The sequence below is a fragment of the Vigna radiata genome, chromosome 6, assembly GCF_000741045.1.
Source record: "Vigna radiata var. radiata cultivar VC1973A chromosome 6, Vradiata_ver6, whole genome shotgun sequence".
NCBI classification, from domain to species: domain Eukaryota; kingdom Viridiplantae; phylum Streptophyta; class Magnoliopsida; order Fabales; family Fabaceae; genus Vigna; species Vigna radiata.
The window spans coordinates 1247973-1265163 of record NC_028356.1 but is presented as its reverse complement, the minus strand read 5'-3'; the positions used below and the strand labels follow the sequence as shown (position 1 = coordinate 1265163).

Genomic DNA, 17191 nt, shown 5'->3' with positions numbered 1-17191 from the left:
CCAGAACGTGTTACAACAAATATTTGACATTTTTCTCTTTATTTTCCCTGCAGCCTCAATATTGACTCCTTTTGCAAAATACAGATTGTTCAGGAATCCGGAATCTAAGAATTATGGGCACTTGGTGGCATTATCAGATTTCTTGTCCTTGACAAAAAGTGAGCCTTCTCTATTTGGTGTCTCTATCGCTGTTGAGGTGCGTTCTTTCGTACCTGTTAACTCTGTATTAGATTTATTATATCGGCTGTTATTTGAACATTTAGTCTTTTTTGTAATAATAAAGCAAGTTTTTGTGAAGAATATCATGCATTATTTTTATCAAATGGTTAAAAGACCTGTTGCACTTGTTTTTCCTGACCATATGTTCGTTCTAAAGTCTTGTATAATAACCGTGCCAAAAGATTATGAAAAATTCAGTTTTTAACTCTAGAGTTCGTTCTTCTTGTACTTTGCGCCGCTGTCTATTTGTCTTTGGAAACCAAAAACCTAATGGCTCACTTGCCCAAAACTTGTATATAAATGTGAATTTCACATTAAACATTTATTCGCTGAACCTTCCTCAGCATGATTTATTTCTTCCAAGTAAATAATATTGCTTTTTTTTTTTATGGTGATGATAAACATAAATAGTTTTTGTATGTTTCGAGCGTGTAAATGGTTTTTTGTCCTTTTCATCTTCAATTTACCAACATCGATATTGTGTTGTTGTTCATGTTATCAGAATGCAGTCTATCTTGATGAGAAGCAAGGATTAAATGTGATTGATGCAGTAATCAATGCTTTGAGCGAGGCAGGTTATGATAAACAAGGATCCCAAAAGGTTTATATCCAATCCACTGATAGCTCTGTACTGCTAAAGTTCAAAGAGAAAACCAGTTATGAGCTTGTGTACAAGATTGACGAGACTGTCGGTGATGCTGATAATGCAGCTGTTGAGGATATAAAGAAATTTGCTAGTGCTGTGATTGTCAACAAGAACTCTGTATTTTCTAAAAATAATGAATTCCTGACAAGCACTACGAAAACCGTGCCGAAGCTAAACGCTGCCAACCTCTCNGTTTTTGTAGAGACATTCAGCAATGAGTTTGTTTCTCAAGCGTGGGATTTCTTCTCAGATGCAACTGTTGAGATAAACTCATATCTAAATGCTGATGGCCTAAAAATTGATGGTATCATCACAGACTTCCCTAAAACTGCCGACAGATACAGAAGTAAGTGCCATGCCAGCAATTTCTGCCGTACCATGTGGTTGTCTTTTATGAGCCTCTTCATTACTGAAACATTTTTTTCTCCATTTTACTGCAGGGAACAAATGCTTAAATTTGGGTGACAAGAGACCTACTTACATGGCCCCTGTTCAACCAGGTGGTCTTTTTTCTCTCATTACCACAGATTTCTTGCCTCCAGCTCAAGCTCCACTCCCACCCTTGACAAAATCTGAAGTTGCAGTGCCACCTTTGCCTCCTGTTGCTAAAATAGCCCCAGTTTCAAGCCCCAGATCTGGAACCCCAGCACCACAAGGAAATGCACAGCCTAAGGTTGCTGTCTGCTTCTTCTTTTCCTCTCTGGCTGTGTTCATAGCTTCCCTTCTTCTGCTTTGAGCAAAATCATCTCTAAACGTCCTTCTAAGAAAACCTTTTGCTGGTTTCAACCCCTTATTTGCACATCCCTTTTAGATTGAATGGCATGAAAGCTTTTGGCTTTAGACTGAATACATGAACAATCCACAGTTTTTGTTCTTCTTGAAAGGAGCAAATTCTTTCAATCTACTTTGTTGTAGCTATGATTGTCCATTCTTAGCTCCCCAATTGCTTCTCGGGGTTATGCTGTAGTCATAAGTTAGCGTGGTATATATATATATATATATCCATGAATTCTTTTCAGACGTGTATTTTGTGTGTCTTGTTGTAAGATATATTTATATTTTTATGCATCTGACGAGATTAACAAATTGAGGTCCTCTTTTCTGAAAATTATCCACAATAAACTGCTATTTCTCTCCTGATCTTACAATTAACAGAAATCACAGCATTGTCGAATGCAAAACATATGGGCGTCTTTGAATGCTGCTGTTCTCTTTGATTGAAGGCTAATGAGTGTTGGAAGTGCAGAAAGTGGAAAATGAGCAAAACGCACTTTTAGAAGAATAAAATAATCATGATGTATTATTATCCAATGCAACCGAAACCACCCACTTGAGTTACCTTAACTAAGGATTTGTTTAACTTATATAAGATCTTAAATTCGAATTTTGTTGTTACCATAGAGAAAAAGAAACAATAACATGAATACTTCTAACGTAAAAAGACTGATTTTTTTATTTGTTTATAGGAATTAAGGTAAGAATACATGCATCTAGTGAATGCATTTAATTTAAAATATAATAATGTACTATTTTATAAGCACCTTTAAGAACATTTTGTTTGATAAATTTAACAATATTTGTATTTTAATAATAATAATTAGTAGAATTTAAGTATAAATTTATTAATTTCTTAGAGAATAAAACTTATAACATTTAATAAAGATCTCAAACATAACAAAAGAAACAAGAAGTTTAGTCAAAGAGAATATTTGAATTAATTCTAATAAATTCCTGGCTTATTTTATTTCATAATTAAAAAATATTACATTATATATATATATATATATATATATATATATATATATATTATTAAAAATGATAAAATTTAAGTATAAATTTAAGTCATAACTAAAAAAAAGAAGAAATAAACAATAAATAATATAAAAAATTCATAAATTTGTTATTTATAAATTTATTATTTTAAACTCTTAATTTGAAATATTTTATTTTATTCTGATGATGAATTTTTCATACAACATATTAAATAATTATTTTATGTATTTTAAAAATATGTTTATCCTTGTTAAGGAAAATTAAATATGTTTAGCCAAAAATTTAACTTTTTATGTTATTACACAATTTTGTATATAAGCAAACAATCAATTTTATTAAAATATTTTACAAAGTTTATGTAAATTGGATTAAAATGTTTATATATAGTTATTTGACAAATTAAAACAATCAATTTTATTGAAATATTTTACAAAGTTTATGTAAGTTGGATTAAAATGTTTGTATATAGTTATTTAACAAATTAAAAACACTTATATTTGTGACAAATTAATTAAGAGTTAAATACATTTTCTTTCTTATATTCAAAATAATTTTTTTAAAAAGAAAGCTCATGGACGGATATCCAGCGTTTTATGTGTATATTTTGATATGTGAATTTTTTTTTGTGAAAAACTTTTTGGTCCTATGAATTTTTCTCTGGTAAAAATTAAAAGTAAATAAAAATTAAACCATGTAAAAACAATCAATGATGAATTTAAGTTAAACTTAATGCTCCAAATATAATTTCTTTAACCACAAACATGTCCAATCCTATTATTCATTCAAGTCAACATAAAATGAAAGTCATTATGATGATCCTATTTTAAAAATAGGTATTTGTCATCTTCTATATTATTGACTTAGCTATTATTATTCGTTTGTTTGTTAAGAATCTAATCCTATGTATGCTCCTAGATAGAGGTATATAGAACAAACTCTTGTACATTAGTTGTCAAATGAAGCAATACAAAACTGTCATAAAGAATGAGAGGATGAAAAAAAGAAACCAACTTACCAATGTTTTTGACTCCATTGTGTTTACAACTCAACTTTTCACACTCTGAAAAGAAAAATTACATGAAAGAGCAAGCAGCCAAAACATCTATAACCAAGTTAAAAACATGAGACGCGGTTTTCGTGACTAAATCAAACCTTCATTATCCCAGCTTCTACACTTCAACAGCCCATCCTTAACTCTATCAAACATTATCTTTTCCGATCCTTTCATTACAACATCAAAATTGTCGATTTTGGAACCATTCTGCATAACTTAAATTAATTTCAGTCATTATGCACAACGTCATTTTCCATTGCCCCTTGCATTAAAAGTATAATTGCGATGAAAATTCCACCATCTCCCATGCTCACAAAATTAAAAAGAAATATTGCCGGTCATTAATTTAAAAAAATATTTTACCAAAACAACAATTTTAAATTCACAATAAGCATATACATATATTTTCACACTTTATACACTTCTCATGGCTCAACTTTAAGCACCAAAAAGGTTTAACCTAACCAACCCCTTTTTTCCCAAATAAAAAGTTTATTATTTCCAATCATATATGGAAAAATTCTTTTTAACAACTCTTTTTTGATAATTTTTTGACAATGCATACGTGGTAGTTTGTGATTGGTCTGTTTCAAATATTCTTTTAGAATAAATTCAAACAGACCAATATAATTGTGACACGTGTCCTGTTGTAAAAAAGTTGTTAAAAAATAGTTGTTAAAATATCATTATCCATCATATATATATATATATATATATATATATATATGGACAATGATACTTTGACAACTCTTTTTTAACAACTTTTTGACAACAGGACATGTGTCATCATTTTATTGGTATGTTTGAAATTATTTTTAAAAAAATATTTGAAATGGACCAACCATAAACTGTCACGTATGAGTTGTCAAAAAAAAAATTGTTAAAAAGACTTTTTCCTATATATATATATATATATATATATATATATATATATATATATATATATATATATATATATATAATGAAACCACTTGGACAAGAGGGGTGACAATACATTTCAAAAGTGAGATGCCACATATACTTTGTCTAGTTTAAGGAATATATTTAAAGAACCTTTCTTTTTCTTTTTCCATGGCCATTGGTTTAAGAATAAGGAGGGACCCTGCCAGCTCAGGTAATGAAAAATACATTATTTTTTACATTCAAGCATTGAAAAAGAAAATTTGGAAGAGTGAAGAGTATGAAAATGGTGTTTTGAAATGGTCTTGGTCTGAAAAACGGTTTTGAAACTCCAAATGTCAGAGCAGGACAATGATTTGTATTAAGAAGAGATTGTGATAAGTTAATCTATGGGAAAAGTGGGACAGCAGCATCATCGTAATCGAAAATGATGACCACAAAACTCGCTGTCATACCCATTAGTTTATCAGAAACTTCTGTTCTGTTTTTGTTTTTACGTCTTAATTGTATAAATGATGTTTCAAAATCAAAATTGTTGTTTTATGTCTGAAATGAATACACCGCTCATATCTCTTTACAGTATAAAGAATAAGTCTTCGTCTCTCTGTCTTTAAAGCAAAAGTCTTCGTCTTTTAGCTTTCATCTTCTTTAGCCCAATCACTTTTTATTATAATCATAAGTAGGATTTTACTAATAATTTTAGGAATTAAAATAATATAATCAAATTAATTATAATCTCAATGTCTAACATTCACGCAAAGTTAAAATTATATTTTACTGGCCACATGATCACGTGATAGTGTTAAAATTATATATATATATATATATATATATATATATATATATATATATATATATTATTGATTTCATACTCACTATTTCTTTTTAAATAGTTGCAAAATTTTTAATTATATCTTTTTCAATTTCAACATAAATAAGTGTAAGAATCACTTATTCCTTTATAATTATTTTTGTTTTCAAAAAAAAAAAAACAATTATCTCTTTTTTCTCATTCATTTATTCCTTTCCTCATATCACTCTACAATAATTATATACATTTTTCTTTTAATTCATGAGTTAAATAAACAAAGGATATAGTTGCATGAATGGGTTAAAATTTTCAACGATTTTTATTTATATATATGTTAGTTGACAATTTAGTATTGTTAATTGATTTTGACGTGACAATGATAATGGTTAACTATGCCACACTAGATTGACCATTGATTAAGACCAAAATATACAAAAGACTTTGTAAAATAAAATCATGAGAATGAAGAGACCAAAACATTTAATAAACCATAAAATTAAATGAGAATTTAGTTAATTAACCATATATTAAAAGAGAAAAATAAGTGAGTTTTAGTTATTTTAATTCAACCTTACACGTACAACACGAGATTATAAACAAAATGATGACCAGTTCAAATGAGAAAAAAAATATATTAAAGAAATATTATTAGAACATGACATGCAAAAATAAAATAACGTAACCCTTAAACAAATTACAAATAAGCAACCTTACCCACTGCTATTTATTACATATTTATTATCATGTGTACATAAAATGACTTGAGTGCATTTTTTTTTTTAAATTCAGTCTCACTTTTTACCAATATATAAACATTTTTGCATGAATAATTAATTGAAAAATAAATCCACCCAGATTTTAATATATAAATATAACGTCACAATTAATGCCCTTGATAGATTTGGTCGAAATACAGAATCTAAGGACCATTTTTTTTTTCTTTTCTTCTTTATACCAATTAATGAAATATAAGTGGAAATTAAATTACTTTAAATGAGGTGACCAACCAACAAAAATTACCCGAAAATATAAAATCTACGAACCATTTTTTCCTTTTTTATACCAATTAAAAAAATATAATTTCAACTTATATACTGATTGAGGTGACAACCAATAAAATCAACTGAAATTATAGAATCTAAGAACTGATTATTTTTTTCTTTTATTTTTTCTATACCAAATAGGAAAGTATAAAGTACAACTCTATTAAATGAGGTCAACAACAAACAAAATTAGCATCTAAAACGGCATACCTACTTAATGCAAGTCTTAATTTTTTTTACCTGTTATAAACTTCATTAATAAATGTTTGTTAATTGATAACATGAAAATTTTAACGACCATAACTTTGAAGAAGAAAACTTCCATTCATTGATCTTACTTCGTCATTCATCTGTTTGAACTTAATATAAAACAATAGATTAAGTTAATTTTGGAAATGGAAATGAGTTATAGTGTAATTGATGTTTTAGGTTTAGACTTTAATCCGTGTTTAGTTTTATAATTAATTATTACAGTAAATTAATTGTAGCGCAGTAGAATCAAAGTTCAGACAGGCTTCATTCATTGTAATATCAAACACGACCATCAAATCAAATCGCAGTCGCAATTCACGGTCGCACGTTGTCCGTCCACGGTGGACACCCACGCACAACGTCGCCGTTTTGCGCGTTTTCTCAAATCACGCACTTGGTACCAATAAAGCGACGCCACGTGTCCCTTGCCAGAGTTTTGACAACCACGTTGTGGACCCCAGACCGCACCACCTGCTACATCAGTCAAAACCGCGGCTTAGCTCAAGCCAGCTTGTCCACTTTCCCCAACATTTTTTCTTTTCTTTTATTTTTTCACACAACAATATTAAATCTAATTAAATAATATATAAAAATGTAATTCCACAATGATATAACCCCAAGAAAGAAAATAACAAAAGCCATTAGCACTTTAGAAAAGTTCAGCTTCTGAGTTAAGACCTCATTGTGTCACACATAGAAACAGTTACTCTCTCCTCTTTGCATTTTTGAGGTGGTTGGGTTTTTCACTTCGTCGTAATCTGCCACCGTTGCCGGGATGTGGAATCCACGCGCTCTCTCTGCTCCACTCGCGGTGCTTCTTCTTCTTCTTCACTGTCTCCTTGCTACCGTCTCTGCTCAGAGATCTGCCTGGAAGACACTCAGCGGTATAATTGTCTCTCTCATTCTTCTAATGTATCCTCTCTTACTTCGATCTTTACTTCTCTTTCTCTTCACTTTCTATTTTTGCAACCGATACTAACCAACTTGCTAGCAAGTGTAGGATCTGTGCGTTTCTTTTCTCTCAACTTTCATTGCTTAGTTTGAGCTGAGTACGGATTTGGATAAATGGCCAAGCTGTGTCGATAATTGATGTAGTGCTTCTACATAGTTTGGCGTTTCTCAAGCTTATTATCATTTGTTAGCGAATGTTTTGGATGAATGAAATCCTTGTCGATTCACCTCATAGAATTATGGTTTTGGCTCAAGATATGACATACACTCGTTTTTAACCACACCATCGGTAGTTGATGTGGAATCTGTGACAGTTTCTTAAATTAAGCCATCTTCCAGCAGCGGATAACGGTCTAAGGGTGACTTGATAAACTTACCAAAAATTGTTAATATAAGTTTTGAAACTATTTTAGAATCTGGTTTTAGTTCTAACTGAAACGAATACTCTTCTCTAGCCATATCACTTAACTTGTGAAAGTGGGATTTTCAGCATTAACAATTTTTTGCATGCAATCTTGAGGCGAACGTCTGAGTGAATACGATTGTTGACATAATGTCAAAGATTGTTGCGACTTTTTTTCACTGCTCTAGGTGTTTTGAAACTTACTTGTGTTCTTGTTTCGCAGGAGGTCCGCCGTTGGTTGTGGCACGTGGTGGATTTTCAGGGATTTTTCCTGATTCCAGTGATAGTGCATATAATTTGGCAGTAATAACGTGTGGACCGGATGTCTATGTATGGTGTGACGTGCAGTTAACAAAAGATGCAGTTGGGATTTGCCTGCCAGACATAAACCTTTTAAATTCCACTTACATTGCTTTCTCTTACCCTAATCAAACCAAGAGTTACTTGGTTAATGGAGTACCCACCGATGGCTATTTTTCTCTGGATTACACTATGAAGCAGCTAAGCAGTGTCGCCTGTGAGTTTAATTTATTTAAAACATGTAGTTTTGTATTTAATAGTTTCAGATTTTTGGTATTTTATGGACTAAATGATTCTTTTTTGCAGTGCATGTGTGTTGCTGACAGTTCTTATTTTGTATAGTTGCTGACTGTTTGTTGTTTCTGGACAGTAACTCAGGGAGTATACTCTCGAACCAATCGGTTTGATGGCAATGTTTTTCCAATTCTTACTGTGGATGATTTGCTTACATCTAAACAAAAACCGAAAGGAATATGGTTGAATATTCAGGTAAATGGAATGAATGCATATTCCATTCTCATGATTTAGTCTCCTTGTTTGTTTTAAAACTAACTCTTGTTATCTCTTTTATTTTAAAGCACGATGCNTTCTACGCAGAGCACAATTTGAGTATGAGAAGCTTTGTGCTTTCAGCTTCTAAAAGAATAGTTTTCAGTCATATCTCATCACCCGAGGTTAATTTTCTGAGAGGTATATCATCACGCTTCAACCCGAAAACAACAAAACTGGTCTTCCGGTTCATGGCAAAGAATGATGTAGAACCATCGACCAATCAGACTTATGAATCTCTTTTAACGAATCTTACATTTATCAAGACATTTGCTTCTGGAATTCTTGTTCCGAAGGGATACATATGGCCAGTAGATGCAAGACTTTATCTACAACCACATACATCTTTGGTCTCGGATGCACATAAAGCGGGGCTGGAAGTTTTTGGATCAGATTTTGTGAATGATGTTCCATCTAGCTTCAATTACAGTTACGATCCACTTACTGAGAACCTCCAGTTCATAGACAACGGTGACTTCTCTGTTGATGGTGTGCTGTCTGATTTCCCCGTTACTGCATTTGAAGCAATAGGTAAGTTTGTTTATTTTTCTTCCATGATAGCCTGTCACAAATAGCATACATTTTGTCTGATCAAAATCCTGTTTACGTAGGGTGTTTTTTGGATAGAAGAGATCAGAGGAGAGCCAAAAGTATTTTTTTTATCTAAACATTCGAGAATTTCTTAAAATAACAGAACTTGAAGAATAAAATCAGAGATTATTATGTAAATTACCAATCATCATCGCTTGTTCTGTTTTCTAATTTTCTTTTTTGTTTCTAGATCGAAATGAAAAATCTGCTGTCATCCCATCCCCTTCAAACATCTCCGTTCAAACATTCTCTTAAATATATTTCACTGATACGTAGGTTCTGTTTGAAGGAATATTTTCCATAAATAATTTTAGGATAAAAACCAAAATTAAAATAAAAATTAAATTAACTTCCGTATAACCTAAACTTAGCTTATTCACGAGTTAAAAGTCAGATTTTGTGGTTAATAGGAAATAACATCTACAAATTAATTCATGTGTAAGTTAATTTGAACTGAAGAAATTTCCCTAAAATAGACTCAATGGTATTCCTCCTTGTATAGAGTTGATGCAGCTCTAAGGTTTCATCAAATAAAAGTATCCTAAAGTTCGTACTGTCTGAGTGAATCTCCTTAAATGTGCCTCTTGCCACTTGCGTTTGCATGCATCTCCAATTTTAGAATGACCATGGATGGCCAAATCTTCAATTTTCTTTGTGTGCATTAAAAAATAGACTTTAAGTCTAACTCATGATATTCCTCCTTATATGGAGTTGATGTAGCTCTAAGGTTTCATCAGATAAAATTATCTTAAAGTTCATAGTGTCTGAGTGAATCTCCTTAAGTGTGCCTGTTGCCTCTTGCATTTGCATGCATCTCTGATTTTAGAATGACCATGGATGGCCAAATCCTCAATTTTCTTCATGTGTATTAAGAAATGGATTTTAAGTCTAATTCAATCCTACAAAATCAGTTTTTAAGATGAGGTTTACATCCCCTTATATATTATAAATTGGACTTATCTTTAGTCGACGTGTGTTAAATTGTTTTAACCTTTTCCAAGATAGGATTTATTGTGTGAATCAGCATGTCAAATGATTATTATCCAGGACTCTACTGATCAATCTACCCGGAACTGGTATATTCATAAGCCAGTTTATTCTTCGAGTCATAGTAAGGAGTTATGTTCACTTTTCACGAGGTTGCCACTAAGATAGTTATGCAAACCTTGATAATAGGAAGGATACAGATAGAATTTGTGTTGACTTTTTCTAGAGGATTTCATGCAGGATTTCATGCTCCCACAATAAACATGTTCAATTTCCTTACTGCATGAAAGTAAATAGCAAGTTGTCTCCTCGTAACTTTGTTTTTTTAACAAAATTGCAAATCTTCCAATAACACCAACTTCTAAAGTCCTTTGTACATCTAAGGAACTAATTGAACTAATTGAGTTGTGATGATTACTTTCAAATCAACTCTTAGTTTCTACTTTTCACTTCATATTATTCAATTTGGAACTTTAGTGATTAATCACTTGGGAACCAACACCTGCATTTTGCATACTGAAATTGTAACCTTAAAACATGTATGTACACTTGTGTTAATAATTCTTATTTTCTCTATTAATTATATATTGGGTTGTCTTCTTGTAATGCAGGTTGCTTTTCTCAGTTAGGCACCAATGCCACGAAACAAGGTACACGTAGTTACAATCTTGAAATATGTATTCTCATGTTCTTAGCTATTTCTAGTTTTTTTTTTTTTTTTTTTTGTGCGTGATTTTTTATCATCTGATGGAACCAAGTTTGCATCATTATTGATTTGTTTCTTTAATTTTTTTTATTATGTTTCAGATAAAGCTTTGATTATCTCAAAATATGGAGCAAGTGGTGATTATCCTGCTTGTACCGACTTAGCATATAAGAAGGCCATCGAGTACGGTGTGGATGTTCTTGACTGTCCGGTTCAAATATCAAAGGATGGAACACCATTTTGCTTAAACTCCATTGATCTTATAGAGAGTACGACNTGTTCTTGACTGTCCGGTTCAAATATCAAAGGATGGAACACCATTTTGCTTAAACTCCATTGATCTTATAGAGAGTACGACAGTTGCCCAATCAACGTTCAGCAAATTTGCCATGACTATCCCTCAGATCAAACCCACCAGTGGCATATTTGCATTCAACCTCACGTGGAGTGATATAAAAACTTTGACCCGTAAGTCAGAAATTTCTGTAGTTGTTTGCTATTCAATTAGGTCAAATGGTCTTCTATATTTCTGTATTTGCATGGAGTTAATCCAGACTTGTCAAAGCTTATTTGACTATACTTTCAACTAGCCATAATTTAGGAGATATTTGCACATTGGTACAAATCGTGTTTTGGGAATAAAGAGGAAATTAGCTTAAATCTTCAATTTATAAAGGACAATCATGTGTCACTGATAAACTACCACGACAAATTTCTTGTTGGGGTCTGATACCAAACGGTGAAACCACACAAATAGTTTCACACTTCAATTCATTGTGGGTTTGACCCACACAAATAATATTACTTTTCAATCCATGGGTGGGTTATTTTCATTAAACTTTAGCAACCTTTAAATAGGTGCAAATTACACAAACCGCCTAAAAATCAAATCTCCTATTCTATCATAAAATGATATTCTACCTAGATAAATAGAAAATCATAACTACCATTCCTATTTTATCTCTATCAAATCAAACCAAATATTACTAAACTCAAAACTAACAAAATAATAAATCTCTAAATTTAAGTTTATCCCAACATTTCTTCCCTTCATAAATAATGGTCCTTTCACTTGGCTGCCTCCAGAACGTGTTACAGCAAATATTTGACATTTTTCTCTTTATTTTCCTTGCAGCCTCCATATTGAATCCTTATGCAAAATACAGATTGTTCAGGAATCCAGAAGCTAAGAATTTTGGGCACTTGGTGGCGTTGTCAGATTTCTTGTCCTTGACAAAAAGTGAGCCTTCTCTATCTGGTGTCTCTATCGCTGTTGAGGTGCGTTCCTTCAACCTGTTAACTCTATTAGATTTATTATATGGGCTGTTATTTGAACGTTTAGTCTTTTTTATGATAATAATAAAGCTAGTTTTTTTGTGAAAATGGATTAGGGTCACTTAACTATTTAACAATTCTTATGATTGATTGCACCGTCAAAGGAGGCAAATAGAAATATGGAATGTTAAGACTTATTTTTATCAAATGGTTAAAAGAACTGTTGCACTTGTTTTCGCTGACCATATTTTCGTTCTAAAGTCTTGTATATCCATGCCAAAAAATTATGAAATATACAGTTTTTAACTCAAGAGTTCTTGTACTTTGTGCCGCTCACTATTTCTCTTTGGAAACCAAAAACCTTATGGCTCACTTGCCCAAAACCTGTATATATGTGAATTTCACATTAAATACTTATTCACTGACTCTTTTTCAGCATGATTTATTTCTACAAAGAAAAGAATGTTTCTTTTTTTTTATGGTGATGATAAAACAAATAATTGTTGTATGTTTCGAGCGTGTTAATGATTTTTTGTACTTTTCATCTTCAATTTACCAACATCGATGGTATCGTTGTTCATGTTATCAGAATGCAGCCTATCTTGCTGAGAATCAAGGATTAAGCGTGATTGATGCAGTAATCAATGCTTTGAGCGAGGCAGGTTATGATAAACCCGGATCCCAAAAGGTTTATATCCAATCCACTGATAGTTCTGTACTGCTAAACTTCAAAGAGAAAACCAGTTATGAGCTTGTGTACAACATTGACGAGACTGTCGGTGATGCTGCTAATGCAGCTGTTGAGGATATAAAGAAATTTGCTAGTGCTGTGATTGTCAANAAGAACTCTGTATTTTCTNANANTNATNNATTCCTNACAAGCACTACNAAAACNGTGCCGAAGCTAAACGCTGCCAACCTCTCGGTTTTTGTAGAGACATTCAGCAATGAGTTTGTTTCTCAAGCGTGGGATTTCTTCTCAGATGCAACTGTTGAGATAAACTCATATCTAAATGCTGATGGCCTAAAAATTGATGGTATAATCACGGACTTCCCTAAAACTGCCGACAGATACAGAAGTAAGTTCTAGCAAATTGTGCTGTACCATGTGGTTGTCTTTTATGAGCCTCTACATTACTGAAACATTTTTTCTCCATTTTACTGCAGGGAACAAATGCTTAAATTTGGGTGACAAGAGACCTACTTACATGGACCCTGTTGCACCAGGTGGTCTCTTTTCTCTCATTACCACAGATTTCTTGCCTCCAGCTCAAGCTCCACTCCCACCCTTGACAGAATCTGAAGTTGCTGAGCCACCTTTGCCTCCTGTTTCTAAAATAGCCCCAGCTTCCAGCCCCAGATCTGGAACCCCAGCACCACAAGGAAATGCACAGCCTAAGGTTGCTGTCTGCTTCTTCTTTTCCTCTCTGGCTGTGCTCATAGCTTCCCTTCTTCTGCATTGAGCAAAATCATCTCTAAACTTCCTTCTAAAAGAAAAAAAAAAAAGAAGAATCCACATTTGCTGGTTTCAACCCCTTATTTGCACATCCCTTCTAGGATTGAGTGGCATGAAAGCTTTTGGCTTCAGATTGAGTACATGAACAATCCACATTTTTTGTTCTTCTTAAAAGGAGCAAATTCTTTCAATCTAATTTGTTGTAGCTATGATTGTCCATTCTTAGCTCCCCAATTGCTTCTCGGGTTTATATTGTGGCCATAAGCTCGCGTAGTATATATCTACGAATTCTTTTCAGACGTGTATTTTGTATCTCCTGTTGTAAGATATATTTATATTTTTATGCATTGACGAGATTAACAAGTTGAGGTCCTGATCAAGTTTTCCTGAGAATTATCCACAATAAACTGCTATATCTCTCCTGATCTTACAATTTACAGAAATCACAGCATTGAGTGTTGGAAGTGCAGAAAGTGGAAAATGAACAAAACGCACCCTTAGAAGAATAAAATATCATGATGTATTATGATGCAATGCAACCGAAACCACCCACTTGAGCTACCTTAACAAAGGATTTGTTTAACTTACACAAGATCTTAAATTCAAGTTTTGTTGTTACCATAGAGAAAAAGAAACAATAACATGAATACTTCTAACTTAAAAAGACTGATTTTTTTTTAAGCTAAGAATAAATGCATTTAATTTAATATACAATGTACTATTTAAGCTAACAATATGCACCTAATGAATGCATTTGACTTCACTCACAATGAGTGGCAGAAATGGGTCGGTGACCCCAATTTGACAATCCTAAACAAAATTGCGGATCTTTTCCTGGATTCTCAATTCATGATTTCACTAGGCACTACCAAAGAAGATTTGGCATCATCTTTTCGTATCAATCGCACTTAATGAATTAATGGTGCCAATTTCTGTTGAGATTTCTCTAAATTACACTCAGAACCTCCAAAGATTGCACAATAGGAATTGATAGAGGAAAGTCCATAGAGGTATAAGGTTAGTCTAGCAATAAAAATTGAAAGGAGAAAGAACAAAAGAGATTGTGTGTTCAACTCTCTCTACTACCATCTAAAAAGACCTAATATGTGGGATTCTCCTACATAATTGCAGTTTCAATTTGAGTTGGCCATGATTTTGGTGGCACAAGCCTCGTACATTGTCATGTTACATGTTTTGTTTCCGTTTTTGTTGCGTTCTCGTCCCAGGTAGGTTAATTATCATAATACTTTAGTCATAAATTGTTTTTATCCAGAAAAAAAAATGAGAATTTAGTTAATTATATCATATTTGTATTCGTTAATAGATATGTATAACAGAAGAGGAAAGCATATATGATAGTATCTATCGTGTGATGGTTGTGCAAAACATAAATTCATAATAGCTCTCATAATTAAAATTAAGAAAGAAATATATTTAATAAATAGGTATGTTTGTTATATTGATAAATTGGAATTTAATAGTTTGAGATTTGATTTGATGCGTCATGCTTTTGTTGTAATGATGTCAAAATTATGATTATTTGAGTTAGCAACATTTATTATATCTTATGCTGACATTAATTCGGACGGAAATTTCATTTTGTTGTTATTGAAAAGAAGAAAGAAATTAAATGAGTTGCCATGTAGGCCACGTCAAGTTAAGGTCAACCCACCTATTTTTAAAATCAACTCAGTCAACAACCCACTTTTACTACATTTTTCCAACGTTTATACTATGATTATTAAAATTTTAACTATTTATAATTATTGATTCTAAATTACTTTTTAATTTAAATAAAATCTAATTTAGAATAAAACCTAATTTGCAATGTTAAGATTGAAAGAAAGCCTTCAAAATTTCTTTGTTTTTTTGTTGTTATTTTTTCTTTCTATGTGTTTGTTGTACTTACTTACCTTGATGCAAGAATGAAGGTGACTTAGATTTTCCCATAAGAACCATTTTTTTCAACCTTTTGATTAATTCCTTCCACATATGGTTGTGACAATGAAAGATGTCATTCAAACACTAATTCTAATCATCATGCTTACACCATCATGCATTCTCACCACACAAACACTTCTCCAACAATGGATTTTCTTCAAATATCTCATTAATCATTTAATATTATTATGTTTACTTAAATTAACTCTTTTAATCATGTTTGAAAAAAATAACAAGAATTATTTTCTCTATTAGTGATGATGATCAATTTAGAATATATAAGTTAATATAGATTTTATTTTACAATTTAATTTTTTAAAATTAAATTAAATTTAAAATTCAATTCTTAATATAAAATCTAGTTTTTAATATAGAATTAATTTTCATTTGCATAATATGATTTCTTTAATAAACATTTTATTTTTCTACACTCATTAAAAAAATATATAAAGTACATTAATTTAAATAAATATATTAAACACTTTTACACTTGTTAGTCTATTATTAATTTTTGGAATGTTGTTGAAAAAGTTAATTGAGTAAACATTTTATTTTAATATTTATACTTACCAAGTAAATTAATTTGTATACTATCTTATTCTTAGGACCACCACTTCTTAATTCATATCTAACTATACTTTATCTGCTTTTTTTTTTTTTTTTAATACTTCCATTGGTCATCATATTTGTATGTCAATCTCAGTTTTGTCCTCAAGTTTTCAACTGTTTCAATTGAGTAATAATTTTTGTTAAAATGCACACATTTTACCCTAACCGTTAAGTTGTCTCAAACGGTGTTAATTGATGCTGAGATGAATTTTTTATTTTAGGCTTAATTCTTCCATTGGTCCTTATGTTTGTATGAAAATCTCAGTTCGGTCCTCAAGTTTTTCCTCAAGTCCTTATGAAATGTAAACATTTTACAACATTTTACCCCAACCATTAAGTGTATTGAGACGACATTAACTTTGAATTGAGCTGTAATTTTTTTTTTATGTTTTAAAATCATTAAACCCACGTGGCTATGGTCTTTCTTTTTCCTTCCAATCATTTATCACACTTTTTCCTCAAGTNCTTATGAAATGCAAACATTTTACAACATTTTACCCCAACCGTTAAGTGTATTGAGACGACGTTAACTTTGAACTGAGCTGTAATTTTTTTTTTTATGTTTTAAAATCATTAAATCCACGTGACTATGATCTTTCTTTTTCCTTCCAATCACTGATCACATTTCACTCATTCCTCTACCCTCAAACCCTTAAACCTCCCGACTCACACCTTTTCTCCCTCTCAAACTAAAAAGTGTCACGTTGTCGACAGTTCAAAAATTC

The 17191-nt window shown here is 31.6% G+C and overlaps 2 protein-coding genes across 3 annotated transcripts; both read left to right on the top strand.

Moving 5' to 3' along the window:
- Window positions 1-564: 564 nt before the first annotated feature.
- LOC106763202 (glycerophosphodiester phosphodiesterase GDPDL4-like) lies at window positions 565-1601 on the top strand. The gene is made up of 3 exons (XM_022781682.1): window positions 565-582; window positions 722-1211; window positions 1306-1601. Exons 1-3 carry the CDS (start codon window positions 565-567, stop codon window positions 1599-1601), a joined length of 804 nt encoding a protein of 267 aa, XP_022637403.1.
- Window positions 1602-7322: 5721 nt separating this feature from the next.
- LOC106764937 (glycerophosphodiester phosphodiesterase GDPDL3) lies at window positions 7323-14292 on the top strand. Of its 2 annotated transcripts, none has more exons than XM_014649382.2 (10): window positions 7323-7582; window positions 8276-8569; window positions 8723-8841; window positions 8931-9432; window positions 11091-11129; window positions 11287-11402; window positions 11485-11653; window positions 12321-12463; window positions 13050-13539; window positions 13628-14292. In XM_014649382.2, exons 1-10 carry the CDS (start codon window positions 7474-7476, stop codon window positions 13921-13923), a joined length of 2277 nt encoding a protein of 758 aa, XP_014504868.1. In that variant the 5' UTR covers window positions 7323-7473; the 3' UTR covers window positions 13924-14292. The 2 variants fall into 2 exon arrangements, with proteins under 2 accessions (XP_014504868.1, XP_014504869.1); XM_014649383.2 differs by having other exon boundaries at window positions 11287-11463; window positions 11546-11653.
- The last annotated feature ends 2899 nt before the right edge of the window (window positions 14293-17191 follow it).